This window comes from Pseudophryne corroboree, chromosome 3, assembly GCF_028390025.1.
Source record: "Pseudophryne corroboree isolate aPseCor3 chromosome 3, aPseCor3.hap2, whole genome shotgun sequence".
Classification (NCBI taxonomy): Eukaryota; Metazoa; Chordata; class Amphibia; order Anura; family Myobatrachidae; genus Pseudophryne; species Pseudophryne corroboree.
This window is the reverse complement of record NC_086446.1, coordinates 453,736,585-453,752,799: the sequence shown is the minus strand read 5'-3', so window position 1 is coordinate 453,752,799 and position 16,215 is coordinate 453,736,585. Positions and strand designations below refer to the sequence as shown.

At 46.2% G+C, this 16,215-nt stretch overlaps 2 protein-coding genes across 5 annotated transcripts in view; one reads left to right on the top strand and one right to left on the bottom strand.

Annotated features, from left to right (window-relative positions):
• ITGB4 (integrin subunit beta 4) overlaps positions 1 to 6,097 on the top strand; it is a 131,136-nt gene extending 125,039 nt beyond the window's left edge. For all 3 annotated transcript variants that reach the window (XM_063960593.1, XM_063960591.1, XM_063960592.1), the window contains one exon: positions 4,645 to 6,097. In XM_063960593.1, the coding sequence (XP_063816663.1) occupies positions 4,645 to 4,784 (140 nt within the window). In that variant the 3' untranslated portion in view covers positions 4,785 to 6,097. The remainder of the gene's footprint in view (positions 1 to 4,644) is intronic.
• On the bottom strand, positions 5,449 to 15,397 carry GALK1 (galactokinase 1). 2 transcript variants are annotated; one of them, XM_063960594.1, is made up of 9 exons: positions 15,062 to 15,145; positions 14,154 to 14,337; positions 10,439 to 10,628; positions 10,130 to 10,249; positions 7,346 to 7,481; positions 7,072 to 7,253; positions 6,800 to 6,950; positions 6,500 to 6,662; positions 5,449 to 5,580 (listed from the first exon to the last, which is right to left on the bottom strand). In XM_063960594.1, the coding sequence occupies exons 2-9, from the start codon at positions 14,313 to 14,315 to the stop codon at positions 5,509 to 5,511; spliced, it is 1,176 nt and encodes a 391-aa protein (XP_063816664.1). In that variant the 5' UTR covers positions 14,316 to 14,337; positions 15,062 to 15,145; the 3' UTR covers positions 5,449 to 5,508. The 2 variants fall into 2 exon arrangements, with proteins under 2 accessions (XP_063816664.1, XP_063816665.1); XM_063960595.1 differs by lacking the exon at positions 14,154 to 14,337 and having other exon boundaries at positions 15,062 to 15,397.
• Positions 15,398 to 16,215: the final 818 nt, after the last annotated feature.

Sequence of the window (16,215 nt, the reverse complement as noted above, 5' to 3'; positions counted from 1 at the left end):
GTCCCGTCTCAACAAAAAGTTAAAAAGATATTGCGCCAGGTCAAGAGACCCTCAGGCGATAGCTGTGGACGCTCTAGTGACACCGTGGGTGTACCAGTCGGTTTATGTGTTCCCTCCTCTGCCTCTCATTCCAAAGGTATTGAGAATAATAAGAAAGCGAGGAGTAAACACAATTCTCGTGGTTCCGGATTGGCCAAGACGAGCGTGGTACCCGGAACTTCAAGAGATGCTCTCAGAGGACCTGTGGCCTCTACCGCTCAGAAAGGACCTGATACAGCAGGGGCCCTGTCTGTTCCAAGACTTACCGCGGCTGCGTTTGACGGCATGGCGGTTGAACACCGGATCCTAAAGGAAAAGGGTATTCCGGAAGAAGTCATTCCTACGCTTATTAAGGCCAGGAAATATGTTACGGCAACGCATTATCACCGCATATGGCGAAAATATGTTGCATGGTGCGAGGCCAATAAGGCCCCAACAGAGGAATTTCAACTAGGTCGATTTCTGCATTTCCTGCAAGCAGGAGTGGATATGGGCCTAAAACTAGGCTCCATTAAAGTACAGATCTCGGCTCTGTCGATTTTCTTTCAAAAAGAATTAGCTTCAGTACCTGAAGTTCAGACTTTTGTAAAAGGAGTGCTGCATATTCAGCCCCCGTTTGTGCCTCCTGTGGCACCTTGGGATCTCAACGTGATGTTGAGTTTCTTAAAATCACATTGGTTTGAGCCACTAAAAACCGTGGATCTGAAATATCTCACGTGGAAAGTGGTCATGTTATTAGCCTTGGCTTCAGCCAGGCGAGTGTCAGAATTGGCGGCTTTATCATGTAAAAGCCCTTATCTGATTTTCCATATGGATAGGGCAGAGTTGAGGACTCGTCCCCAATTTCTCCCTAAGGTGGTGTCAGCGTTTCACCTGAACCAACCTATTGTGGTGCCGGCGGCTACTAGTGAATTGGAGGACTCCAAGTTGCTAGACGTTGTCAGGGCCCTGAAAATATATGTTTCCAGGACGGCTGGAGTCAGAAAATCTGACTCGCTGTTTATCCTGTATGCACCCAACAAGCTGGGTGCTCCTGCTTCTAAGCAGTCTATTGCTCGCTGGATTTGTAGTACAATTCAGCTTGCACATTCTGTGGCAGGCATACCACAGCCAAAATCTGTAAATGCCCATTCCACAAGGAAGGTGGGCTCATCTTGGGCGGCTGCCCGAGGGGTCTCGGCTTTACAACTTTGCCGAGCAGCTACTTGGTCAGGGGCAAACACGTTTGCAAAATTCTACAAATTTGATACCCTGGCTGAGGAGGACCTGGAGTTCTCTCATTCGGTGCTACAGAGTCATCCGCACTCTCCCGCCCGTTTGGGAGCTTTGGTATAATCCCCATGGTCCTTACGGAATTCCCAGCATCCACTAGGACGTCAGAGAAAATAAGAATTTACTCACCGGTAATTCTATTTCTCGTAGTCCGTAGTGGATGCTGGGCGCCCATCCCAAGTGCGGATTGTCTGCAATACTTGTAAATAGTTATTGTTAACTAAAGGGTTATTGTTGAGCCATCTGTTGAGAGGCTCAGTTGTTTTCATACTGTCAAACTGGATATAGTATCACGAGTTGTACGGTGTGATTGGTGTGGCTGGTAAGAGTCTTACCCGGGATTCTAAATCTTTCCTTATTATGTCTGCTCGTCCGGGCACAGTGTCCTAACTGAGGCTTGGAGGAGGGTCATAGTGGGAGGAGCCAGTGCACACCAGGTAGTCATAAATCTTTCTAGAGTGCCCAGCCTCCTTCGGAGCCCGCTATTCCCCATGGTCCTTACGGAGTTCCCAGCATCCACTACGGACTACGAGAAATAGAATTACCGGTGAGTAAATTCTTATTTTCTACTTGCACCAGCCCCATGCTAGGTGCAAGAGGTCCATCAGCAACAGGCTTCACTTCCCCATACGTACCACTCAGTATTGCATGGAGCATTAGATACAAGTCAGGGAGGTTATGCACGATTGCATTGTCGCCTCCCAGTTCCGCCCCGAAACGCTGTTTCACGGAAAAACAATTATGTCCATATTCCATCAGAATACGATGGACATACCAAAAAGCATGAATTCACATGCGCCCGTGCACAGAAATCTGTTTGAATCAGGTCCTATATGTCTAAGTTGGCATCGCCTAAAAATTTTAACATTTTTATATACAATATTCCAACTCATAATTTCATTAATTGCTGCAATTTTTTTTTTAATAAACATTGAAAAAAGGATTCAGTCCCCAAAGAGTAGTGCTTGGCAGAACCACATTTTGCGGTGCTGCAATAGCAGCTTTCAGTCTGGTCTGCACATTGGACCTAATTCAAACCTGATTGCAGCAGCAAAATTGTTCTCTAATGGGAAAAACCATGTGCACTGCAAAGGGGGCAGATATATCATGTGCAGAGAGAGTTCCATTTGGGTGGGTTATATGGTTTCTGTGCATGGTAAATACTGGCTGCTTTATTTTTACACTGCACTGTAGATTTCAGTTTGAACACACCCCACCCCATTCTAACTCCCTCTGCATATGTTATATTCCCCCCCGCCCCGCAGAGCAACATGGTTTTGCCTATTAGAGAACAATTTTGCTGCTGCAATCAGGTCTGAATTAGGCCTATGGTGTGTGAGTATTTTTTTACCCATTATTCATTGCAGATTTGTTCCACATTGTTCAGGTTGGTCGGACAGTGCTTTTGGGCTGAAATTTTCAAATGCTGCCAGATTCTCAACTAGATTGCGATCTGGACTTTGACTTGGCTATTGTAGAACATTCACCTTTTTTTTGTTCAACCACCTAAGCTTTAGTTTTCTAAAAGACAGAAGCATGTTATCTTGCTGTACAGTATCTCCCTGTATTTGTCACCATCCTTTGGACCTTCATATTTAACAAGCCCAGTCCCTGAGCAGACATGTTGCCTATATTCCCTTACTTCACTGTTGGTATGCTTTTTGCTTGCAAATGGGCATTGTTAGGTTTGCGAATTTGGGACAAATAATCAACTGACCCAAAAACTCGATGTGCTTGATGAAATTTTTCTTCAGTATTGGCTTCTTTGTAGCTGCTCTCCCACAGAGACCGGTTGTATGCAGAGCTCTTGATATGGGGGGTGATTCAAACCTGGTCGCTGGGCTGCAAACTTTTCCGTCCTGCGTTCAGATAGTCGCCATGCAAGTGTGCGACTCCATGTGTACGCAGGGCTGCAAAAATTTATTTTGTGCAGTCTCTGCGCAGCCCAGGACTTACTCCTACAGTGCAATGAGAAGAGGCTGATCGGGGCTGGAGCGGACGTCAGACACACTCCCTGAAAACGCTTGGACACGCCTGCATTTTTCCAGACGCTCCCAGTAAATGGTCAGTTACCACCCACAAACGGCTTCCTCCTGTCAATCACCTTGTGAACTCCCGTGCAATCTGATTTTTCACACCATCCTGTCGCTGACCGGCGATGCCCTTTGTTGCCGTCTGACACGCGTGCGCATTGCGGTGCATACGCAGTTACTACCTGACCGCCCCCTGTGTGAGAACGCACAGCAGCGATCAGGTCTGAATCACCGCCTGGTAAACATTCGCTCCAGTCTCAGTCACTGAACAAAGTGATAGCTGGCCTTTTTGTAGTTCCCTCACAATACTCGGTACGGCAGTACGGATGGTGTAATGGTTAGCATTACTTCCTCACAGCGCTGAGGTCATGGGTTCGATTCCCACCATGGCTCTGTGTGGAGTTTGTTTATTACTTTTTTGAATTTACTTTTTCATACTTTACGATCCACCTGGACTACGATTTGGAACGGTAACCTGTGCCAAGCGCAGCGGTAGCAGAATCAGGCACCTTGCCCGAAGCATGCGAGGGGACATGGTGCACCAATTGGGGTTCCCGGTCACAGGCCCTCATTTCGAGTTGATCACTAGCTGCCGTTGTTTGCTGCGTAGCGATCATTTAATAAAAAATGGCAAAACTACGGATGGCATACAGGTACAAAGAGCATCGTTGTCTTGCACTGCTTCTAGCGACGATTCCATTCGCACAGACGATAGCAAGGAGATTGACAGGAAGTGGGAGTTTATGGGTGTCAACTGACCATTTTCTGGGAGTGTTTGGAAAAACGCAGGCGTGTCCAGGCGTTTGCAGGGCGGGTGTCTGACGTCAATTCTGGGACCTTCGTCGCAGATATCATCGCACAGAATAAATAACTCTTGTTTTGCACAAAATGTTTTTGTACCGCTCGGCTGCACAGGCGTTCGCACTCTTGCGAGGCGAAAATACACTCCCCCGTGGGCGGCGACTATGCGATTGCACGGCTGCTAGAAGTAGCTAGCGAGCGATCAACTCTGAATGAGGGCCACTTTACGAAGAAAACGACACCCAAAAAATATATAAAAAAAAACTCAGTTTGACCTTTTTCCATGTCGACCTAATGACAATGTTAACCTATTTCAGGTTTCGACGTAGTCACTGTCTCCCCTATGATCCACACCCAAATTCTTTGCAACATATGTATGTTTTTCTTCCCTTTTTAATTTGGTACTTGGTCTAGGTTTATAAATTTTGTGTAACTCACTATGGCCCGTCCATCAGCGCTTATCGGCGTATTTTCTGACTTATTATATTTATACTTACAGATGGCATGACTGTCAGCACTCACCGCATGGAGAGCTCTGGTACAGTCACTCAGCAAGTCACCAAAGAATACGTCACACGAACAATGATGTCAGGTGGATCCCTCAGCCGGCAGGTAGAGCGCCAATTCTACGAGGCCTAAGAGATGTGGCACATGGCTACACTGGACAATGGTTATCAGTCGTGCTTGTGTGTCACCTGTGCGTGACACTTTGCCACTCCTTCCTACTTACTGCTTTATGCTGTTGTGCTTCTGCTCGTGTTATCCTATATGTGGCATGCGAAGATCACCTTGTAAACAAAAATGATAGAGGACCAAGCAATGCAGGGGATAGGGATATGACTGGAACATTTTGACGCAGGTGCTATACAAGGTACCGGAGGGATCAAAAGCTGAATTTCCTCACTTCATGCATCTAAAAAGACATTTGCTGCGCTTTTTATTGCGTGCTAAATAACCATCTGATTTTGAGGGATAGAAACTTTATTTAAGTATTTTTTTCACGCTGTGTAAATAACTTTTTTTAAATGATATATGTGAGAAAGGGAGAATTTATGTACATTTAAGGTACATGTTAAAGAGGGAACTTACTGAATTGTGTTAGGTTATATGGAATTTGTATTGGTGACAGGTATATGGTATTGCTATAGATGATTACGAGAGCAAGATAGCAAAAGAAGAAGAAATAAGTCCTATTCCAAGCAGTAGCCGTTAAAGTGGAAATTAATTACTTTATCTACAAGTACTTTATAACTTTTTAAAGATAAAAGCTACAGTCATTTATTTACAAGCGACAACTGAACGGTGAAGGTATAAACCAAAGTGCTTTATTTCACAGCTGGAAAGTCATATGTACTATCCAGAGTTAATGTGGTAATGTCCCAGATCCAGCAGATGGTTTGGTGATGTAAAATGTTGGCGATCCTCTGAATTTTTCCTGCAGTAGAGAATTTTTTTTTTATATACATGTAATATGTACATTACGCTCACATGCAACAGTGTCTCCCCAGTCCCGCAGTAAAGGCTTAATGTTCATGTTATAGCTATGGGATGTCTTTGTCCTAAAAGACTCAGATTTGCAGCAATATATGTGCATAGTAATCCTTATACACGACTTGCCATTAACACTACAGTGCGTGCTTCTTTCTAAACGTAGTCGTGTATGGTAGCAGATCATGTAAAATAAAACAAAGTGCCTTCTAATAGACAAAGAAAAACCTGATGAAGTATGTGCATTGGAACACCGTCAGAGAAAACCCATAATTCTTAAATCAAATGACACTAGTTTATGCACTTTCCATTCAATTGCATAACACTGCAGGGAGAAAGTACTCCCCCATGTTCAGTACCACTTGTGTGTTGTCCGAAATGTTTCTGCTTTATGCTTTGTTTACAAAATATTTCCATCTTTAAAGCTGGTTTAACTTTTGTGATAATAAATGCATTTTCATACAGCTGCCTTATAAAGTGTTTTGTACTGACTTACGCCGGGTACACACGGCGCAATGCAGGAAATGCCTGACATTGACTATTCCATGTGGCCGGAGCCAGACACCACTGATATAGTCAATGTTGGGCTGCCTGCAGTGTCAGTTTTTCCTTGTGATGCCAACCCCGCAGGACCGCACATCGGCACCACAAGGAGTTTCTTCAAATATGGACTATATAATATAGTCCATATAAAAAAAAAATATTGCACCGTGTGTAGGCCCCTTAAGATCGTAAACATGCAATGGACTGATAAACTAGACAAACTGAACTGATAGACGTGTGCCTATTTTTTTATCTAGTCCTAAATCATATTCTGTGTAAAAGGATATAGATCTCTGAATTTACCGAAGACTATTGTCAGTTACCTGAATTTGCTGTTTGGTTCTCTCTGCAACTGAAGTCTCCAGCAAAGTTACTGTGCAGCCTCCAAAACCCCCACCAGTCATTCTGCTGCCATACACACCAGGAACTTCTATCGCTAGTGACACCAGTTCATCCAGTTCTGGACAGCTAACCTCATAATCGTCCCTAAAGAGAAAAGTCACAGGAGTAACTGGGATGATCACATCCACAAAGGTTGGTAAAGGGATGTTTTGGTGGTCCCCCACAATATTTAATAGCCCAGTCCCTGCAGGCCTCCTGGAGCTAATTTTTTTGCATGTTACCTTAATGAGTTGTGACTCTCCACCATTAATGTACCAAACAATCGGTAATCGCCCCTCTCCAACACTTGTGCTGCTTTAGACGTGCGCTCGATTTCAGTAATGACATGGCGTGCTCGTCTACAACACACCTCACTCAAATTTTCCTTTTTGGCTGTAATGAGAAATAAGTGGCAGGTCATATACATAGCTGTGTAACAGGAAGAATCAGATGACTGCTGTTGAATTGATTAACAGATGTTTTTCTTTGCTAGAATTTAACAAAATCCATTTACCCTCCAAGTCTTCCATGCTGGCATCTCTCAAAGTCTCCTTTCCAAGGGCCCTCGCAGCCTCTTCACACTGTCTCCTGCGAGTTGGGTACTCGCTGCCTGTTAGCTCATGACGCACATTAGAGTTAGTGATTAGCACACACAGATTAGGATCAGTAAGGGGAAGAGGGGTGACCTCCAGGGACCTGTTAGGGGAAAAAAAAAAAATCTTAACATTTCCTTCCTGACTTCTGTGTGTTTGGCCTGCTGAGGGTATGAACGTCCCCCTCATACTGACCTGCAGTCAATGAGGAGAGCATGTCCCTCTTTTCCCATCACTGAAATAAACTGGTCCATGATCCCACAGGGCACTCCAGGAAATGTATGTTCAGCTTTTTGACATGTAAGCGCTTTCTGAACATCATCACCATCATCTGAGGACACAGACACAGAAAATGCTACATACACATTTTCCGTTTAAGAAAATACTTTTTGAACGTATAACAGACATTTGTGCCACAACAGTGCTTTAAACCAAGTTATGATTAATGTAATGACGCTACCTTAAAAGCTTGCTGCTCCTAGTTTGCGCTAATGAGACAACAGTCTACACGTGTCCACATATATTTAGCCTCATAGTACGTTAAACAGTCCTACTAGTCATGCCATGCTGTGGCGCAAGTTGGTAGTGCCGAGCATCTTCTCATGCGACTTTCCATTGCTATGTGAATCGGATGCACAAGCAGTTTATGCCGATTAAAATTATATGCGGCATGCCTATATTCTGTGTGCAACCGTGGCTGTGTCTGCATACGAAATAGTACGTTACAGAACACTGTAACGTACCATTTCGTATGCAGATACAGCCATAGACGCACACAGAATATAGGCATGCCGCATATCATTTTAATCAGCATAAGCTGCTTGTGCATCGCAATGTGAGTAAGACGCATTTCAGCAAAAAAGACGCACTAACGCAGTTGCACAAAATCTGTCAGCCCACTCACGCCAGGCATCTCCCGCTTCATGGCGCATTAATGCAAGTTGTATGAGAACACATCTGTATACCTGGAATGGAAGGTTCCAGTTGCTTTTTTGAGCTTTGGTCTGCAAGATTCTCTCTGGATGCTTCACAGTGTTACAAGTGTATCTATTTCTGCAATTCTAAGTTTCCTGTGATGGCCAAGATTATTTAGACAATGGTAAGCCAATAAAACATGGAGGACAAGATTCACTTGGAGATGGTCAGAAGGAAAAAAAAAAAAAATCAAAGTTGATGTCCTAACACTTCATGGTACCATCTGGAACACTGCCATTCAAAGCAAATATTGCTGTGTCTGCAGCATACACTGGGAGAAGTCACTTTTTAAGTTAATATTACATTTATCACGCCTTCTATCCTTGTAGTTTAGAGCATTTTCATGGCAAGCGCTTTTCCGCTGTATGTTCCATTTTATACTGAAGAGCTAGACTGGCCATCCTGAAGAGCAGCTCGCCCGAGTGTTACTGAATGGATATAGTTGCAAGTTCAGAAAAATTAGAACTATCATACTTACTTATTAGGCTGGATGCAGTTAAAATACCAACTGTCGGGATCCCGGCGTTCAGGGGACCTGTGCCATAATCCTGACAATTGGTGAAATACCGAAGGATGGAATCCCGAATAACACAAGTTATTCCCAGTCGGTAGGTGGGTCCTCGCCACCAAATGACTGGGAAAAGAACCTGCGGTGAGCGAAGGGATCCATCGGGCCCAAAGCGTGGCGAGCACTCGCTGCTGGGATTCCAAAAGACAGGATGCCATTGTTGGTATACTGACAGCCGGCATCCCGTCTGCCAGTTAAACATATGTATTCTGGCTGGACATATACCCATTGCCATTCCACTTCTCAGTAGATTTTATTTAAAGCTGCTACTCAGGACACGGCCCCATGTACTTACACAGCACCCCTGCCCCAAACCCCCAGACAAACGCTGTTACCAGAATTCAGACACAAATTAAAAGCCAGGAGAGGAAATAGCTGTGTGCTGCCAATAGCTGCTGTTCCACCCGCTCTGTTTACTCTCCAACCTCTTCAGCATATTGATCCAATGGTATGTCAGGAACAACTATGCAATCTGTACATTCCAGAAATGTGTACTGTGCCTTTTCTAGACAGAGGGGGCATTTTATAATCATTACAGCCTGACATGTACAAACCAATCTTCCCTACAACCAATTTCTACAAATCAGTAAATTCTTGCGTATTATATATAGGAAATATACATAAGCATTTATACATGTAAGAAATGTGTGCACATCTGTCTCCAGTCATGGATGCTATTATTTCTACAGTATGCAGGTGCCATACAGAACTCTTTATTCCTCTTATGTATACTGCCCTCTTAATATTGTTCAAATTCTTATACTAAATGATAAGATAATGAAAACAGGTTGAACAATTCTGTGTCTTAGTATTGTTATCATTCCAGAGGGGTGTAGTATGGTATGCCGGTAGTCGGGCTCCCGGCGACCAGCATACCGGCGCCGGAATCCCGACCGCCGGCATACCGACAGCTGGGCAAGCGCAAATGAGCCCCTTGCGGGCTCACTGCGCTCGCCACGCTGCGGGCACGGTAGCGCGCCACGCTATCTATTCTCCCTCCAGGGGGGGTCGTGCACCCCCAAGAGGGAAAAAAGATGTCGTTATGTCGGCGCCGGTATGCTGGTCGCCAGGAGCCCGGCCGCCGCCAACCCGAAGACCACCCTTCCAGGGGTGTAGTATGGTATGCTGGCGGTCGGGCTCCCGGCGACCAGCATACCGGCGCCGGAATCCCGACCACTGGCATACCGACAGCTGGGCGAGCGCAAATGAGCCCCTTGGGGTCTCACAGCAGGAAATAGCCATAACTGCATGTACTTGGCTTTCTGAATATATACAGTTCCTAGTGGTACTCGGTCACTGCAAATGACTTCTTATAGGAACCTCACTCACGCCTGCGCACCCATGTGATCACTGTTTCATGTAGCTGAAAGTGCCTCCTGTGTACATAGAAATCTAGTGTTTATGCAGTCTATGGGAAGAATAGTATGGACACTTACCTTGGCATAGCTGCTGAAGGAAGGTGTACACAGCAACCTCTAGAGATGCAGAACTGGATAGACCTCCCCCCAAAGGAACACTGGTGGCAATCACTGCATTGAAACCGGGGACAGGCCCAGCTGATGGAGGACAGAATATGTAACTGGATGACACGTAATGGTTTTAGTTTCACATTAAAAGCAACATTTGATAGAAAGATAATCAAAGACAAAAAAAAAGGCAGACTATGTGGTAGGGGACAAACTGCCAAAAGCAACTTTCTACAGACCCTGATACAATGCAAAGTTATGAAGCCTTATCCTGCTCACCTCTATAATGCTGAATTACACCCTTCACATAGTTAGCCCACTTAGGAGTCCCAGGGGTTAAGGGTCTGTCCGCATTCGGAGCCTCAAACTCAACTCTGTGAGGCTGGTCTGCTCCCTCAGCTGTGGTCACAATGCATATTTTCCCATCATCCCGCTGGGTGCCCACTACAACAGTGATGAGAGGAAGGGCCTGCGCAGAAATGTACAATTACATCTCCAGTAATATAATACAACAGCATTATCCATCCCTAATACCTATTTTACCTAGGTGCATAAACTCTTAGGGGTCTATTTACTAAGCCTTGTATGGAGATAAAGTACTAGTCAATCAGTGTCTTTCTGCCATGTTACAGGCTGGGTTTGAAAATTGACAGTTAGGAGCTGACTGGCTGGTACTTTATATCCGTCCACTTTATCTCTATCCAGGACTTAGTAAATAGACCCCCAAGTCCTCTGCTACTGCAACCGATGTTAAATGAGTTTTAAATAACTAATACAGACCAGATAACTGCAGTTTGTAAACAATACCCCTTTCACACCACACAACTAACCCGGTATCGACCTGGTATATTGCCGGGTCGACACAGGTCGCTGTGCGGTGTGAAAGGGGTAAGTCCAGAACTCCCAGGTCAGCTGACCCAGTATTTCAACCGGGGAATAAAGAAGGGTTATTCCTGGGTTATTACCGGGTCAGGTGCATCGTGAACGGGTAGCCGGGTCGATGTGACCCGGGACCTGTTCACAGTATAGGCAGAGGCGGCATGGAGATGATCTCATATCCCAGCGCCGCCTCCGTCTTCGCCCACGATGGCAACCTGACCCAGCACATTGTTGGGTCTGGAAGCCAGTGTGAAAGGATCCAATGCCGGGACCTGTTTCCAAGTCCCGGGCGCTTAGAAAAGAAGCATACATCTCTGTGTGTATGCCCTATAGCGATGCGTGGCCTCCGGTATCGCCGGGAATAGATTGGCCTGCATGCAGGCACAATCTAGTCAGGTCGCTCACTTCACCGCCGTGTGAAGTGTGCGGCCCCCCTTCCCTCTCGCTCAGCACACATCGCGTTGTGCTGAGCAGGGGAGAGATGTGTGCAGAGTGGTCTGTGACAGATCGCTCAGCACACACGTGTGTACTCCCCTTATCTGATTAAATGGATTATGATGAAAAAGGAAGGCTCATATTCACAAAAGTGCCCTAACATTGTCACACAAAAACGCATCAGTTGTACACATTTTCTAAAACTATTATTTATTGTTAATATGACAGAAATTGTTACAGCAAATTACAACTGTTTTTGCTTCACCCTACAAAACCACTAATGGGCTGATGCAGAGTAGTTCCAGGTATACATTATGCTGTTATCGACCTGATCTGCAGATTATTGGTGAATCGGGCCAATCATTACACAGTGTATGGCTGCAAAGATCAGCAATGATCAGACCATCGGGTAGGAGAAATTTTCCAACATGCCTGACTGATTTAATTATCGGTCAGTCACATCTGGCAGTGTGACCGACATTTACCCTATTCTTTCACAGGGGAGAAATGGGAAAATGTTTCTTCCTGAGGGGTGCACTCAGCAGAGGTTACTATTCCCGATCGTATTCCACGTAGATGGTAAAGTATGAAAAAGTTTGGGGGGGGGAATGGACTTTAAAAAACAACAACTTGCCGCCCTTTTGACCCTGTCGACCATTAGCGGTCGACCCATTGACTGTAGACACTTTTTTGTGTAGATCTAATAATCCACACATGCAGAAAACAGGGCTTTTCTCTGCTGTGGGCTATTCATGAAGCGGGTTAACATGGAAAAGTTCCTGGCATCTCCAGCGACATCGCGCTCCGTGCCTGAATCCCATCACCATACTTAAGTATGATGAATGAGATTCATGAAGAAATGGAAAGCTCTGCTTTCTGCTCCTTCATGGAGTTCAGAATCGCCATTTCATCTCAGGATGGTGTAGTCTGAACTCTGTTGCGGTAACTGCATGATAGCACAATGCTTCTCTGGTTTCTGTCCGCCACTCGTGCTGGCTCTGCCCTGCACCTGTGCGGGGCAGCTGACCTCTCAGCAGCCTCCTGGAACCCAAGATGCTAGCGCATGCGCAGACAAGACTTATCGGCTAACTCCAACACCGCAGTAGGGGACTGTAGGAGAATTCATCGCTGGAGCCCTGGACACTGGTTCGCATTGGCAGAAGGGCAAGTATACATGAATTGCTACTTATCTAAGCTATATATCACATCGAACTGATGCGATCTATAGTGATAAGTAACAATTCATTTAATGTTTTCTACATGAATAGATCCCTAAGTACCAATCAGCTCCTGTCATTTTACAGACTGTGGGTCAGATTTATCGAGTGAAATTCTTGTTAACGCTCGCTGAGTCGTTACTAACCTTAAATGCTGCTCCAACCAATCAGCTTCTGTTATTTTTCAAACACATGATAGTTAGGAACTGATTGGTTGGAGCACCTTTTAAAATTAGTAATGACTCGAGTGATAGCAAGAATATCACTGGTTGTTAAATTTGACTTGTACTTTATCTCTCTCTCTCGCTCCAAGGTTTGATACATCTTGCCGCATGTATGCACAGCATACATGCTGTTTGTGTGAAAGGGTCACTTACACCCACTTTTGCTTGGAGGTGCAGGAAGAATGACGGAAGAGCGAACTAATGTAGGGCGAGTACGGGAAGAGTGTGTTTGCCTAATTATAAACCCTCTGTAAACGGCCACTGAGACCATACACACCTGGCAAGCTGCATCATTTGTTAACAGTGCAAATAAAGGTCACCAGCTTTTACATATATTTATATAACAGATGTATGTGTCATACATGTTAAAAAAGCAACACAGTGTCTCTAGTATTAACTTCAGTAGGTGAGATTTGTAAGATATACACACAGGATTTAGGGGTTTATTCATAAAGCGGTGAAACGAGTTTAGAAATGGGGCAGTGGATAGAGAACTTGCCACCAGCAACTCTCTTATGAGTGACACACTTCAATCAGCCGGGATCCAGTCAAGATGCCGGCTGTCGGGATCCCGGTAATCCCGAAAAAGGTCAGGACACCGACACCGGAATTCCGAAAGCCAGCATCCCTAACGTGAGTATAGGGTTAGGTTTTAGGGTCAGCAGTGGGGGGTTAGGTATAGACGCCACTCCGGGAGCTCAGGGCTAGGCTGCAGGAGGGGAGAGTTTAGTGTTAGGCTACGAGGAGTATGTGTGTGTGTGTGTGTGTGTGTGTGTGTGTGTGTGGGGGGGGGGGGGGGGGGGGGGGGGGGGATTAGGTCAGGCAACAGTGAGAGGTTAGGTTTAGGCACTAAGGGGGAGGGATAGGTTTAAGTTGCAATGAGGAGGTTAGTGTTTGGCTGCGGAATGTGAGGGTTAGGGGGTGGGGGAGAACATACCTAGTTCAACCCGTCGGGATTCCAATTGTTGGGATGTCTGCATTGGTATAATGAACAGCGGCATCCCAACCAGGGCCGGCGACAGACGGGGGGGTCATAGAGGACACCTGTACCGGGACCCAAGTATCAGAAGGGCCGCAAGGATACAAATAGTGCCCGGCAGGGATGTGAGCTGTCTTGTCCAAATAGGGCAGCGAGCTGTAGGAGCAGCCTCAGAGTGACAGGAGCCTATCATACACAGTGACTGTGCGGTGCAAGTGTCCGCCCGCGCTTCTGGGTCCAGCTCTGTGGCAGCCACTTACGGGACATGGCAGCAGGTCCCCTGGCCAGGATTCCTGTGCCGGCCTGTTCTGGTGGGGTGTGAGGGCCGCGTGGTACCTGCTGTGCAGTATTCGGGTCTGGATACTGGGGAGTGCAGCGCAGGCGAGTCTCTCCCCGAGATGAGTGGATTGGCGAGGCGGCATGGAGTCATTGGGGAGAGACAGACTGTGAGGTGTGTGGGGAAAAGAAGGAGAGACATAAATATTTATATACGTGTATAACAGTTTCTTATATAGCACAGCAAATTCTGCTGCACTTTAATATATATATATATATATATATATATATATATATATAAGTCCCGAGATGGTAAGCACTCCCATTCACAGTTCATCATCTGCCACGGTACCAGAAACCAAATAGGTAATGTGGCAACAGCTATTCAGCACTCAGTGGTCAAAAATAAATCACAGCAACAGCATCTGAACCAGAACTTGTAACGTTTTGGGTACTTTATTCCCCGTAGTCAGGCAGCACACGACGGGTATCCGAAACGTTGCAAGCTCAGATACTATTGCCGTGATTTATTTTTTTTGACCACAAGACTATTGAGTGCTGAATAGTATATAATTTTTATTTTTTATTTTTTTTGTGTGTGTGTGCGAGAAATCACTGTATCAACCCCAGGATTTCTGTTGCCGGCCCTGATCCCAGCCGCTGGTAAATCATGGCCAACCTAATCAGTCATAATAGTTTTCTTGTACTTCATTACAGTCCAGAACTACCTGACCCCACCTACTATCACTGTCACCAATAATGACGCTTTAATTCAGCGTGTTCATAACACATCTTTTCACACACGCAAGATTAGCGTCATGTGACTGCTCACTTAACACGTGACTGCACCCCTGCCACGGCTGCTGCCAGCTTCCCCAGACACAGATCTCACCATAGGTAGCACGAAGCCGCCGTTATAGTCTGTGTGCTCCCCGATCAGATTCACCCTGCCGGGGGCAAACACCGCGATGTCAGGGGCAGCACCTCCGAAAGTCTCCGCGAAGAGACGCCTAGCTTTTTCCTCTGGAGCAGCCATCGCCGCCAGTACTCTGTACAGCACAGTCAGTGACAACCGGGGACTTCCGGGTGTGCTGCTGCTGCTCCTATAACCACACCTACGGTCACCCAAATCACATTCCCGGGTTGTAATGCCATGACTTGTCGTTCTATTCCACGGCCTTTGTGAAACCTAAGTGGAATATGTATATAAATGTCATATGACGAGTCAGTGCGATCATACAGACAAGTGGAGAATTAGAAAGGAAGGAGCATTCCAGCCATGGAGCCTTATTTCTAAAAACAATCTATTTTCTCTGACGTCCTAGTGGATGCTGGGAACTCCGAAAGGACCATGGGGAATAGCGGGCTCCGAAGGAGGCTGGGCACTCTAGAAAGATTTAGGACTACCTGGTGTGCACTGGCTCCTCCCACTATGACCCTCCTCCAAGCCTCAGTTAGATTTTGTGCCCGGCCGAGGTTGGATGCACACTAGGGGCTCTCCTGAGCTCTTAGAAGAAAGATAGTCTTAGGTTTATTATTTTCAGTGAGACCTGCTGGCAACAGGCTCACTGCAGCGAGGGACTAAGGGGAGAAGAAGCGAACTCGCCTGCTTGCAGCCGGATTGGGCTTCTTAGGCTACTGGACACCATTAGCTCCAGAGGGATCGACCGCAGGCCCAGCCTTGATGTTCGGTCCCGGAGCCGCGCCGCCGTCCCCCTTACAGAGCCAGAAGCAAGAAGATGGTCCGGAAAATCGGCGGCATGAAGACATCAGTCTTCACCAAGGTAGCGCACAGCACTGCAGCTGTGCGCCATTGCTCCTCTCACACTTCACACTCCGGTCACTGAGGGTGCAGGGCGCTGGGGGGGGGGGGGCGCCCTGAGGCAGCAATAAAAACACCTTGGCTGGCAAAAATACCTCAATATATAGCCCCAGGGGCTATATATGAGGTAAATACCCCTGCCAGATTCCATAAAAAAGCGGGAGAATAGGCCGCGGAAAAGGGGCGGAGCTATCTCCCTCAGCACACTGGGCGCCATTTTCTCT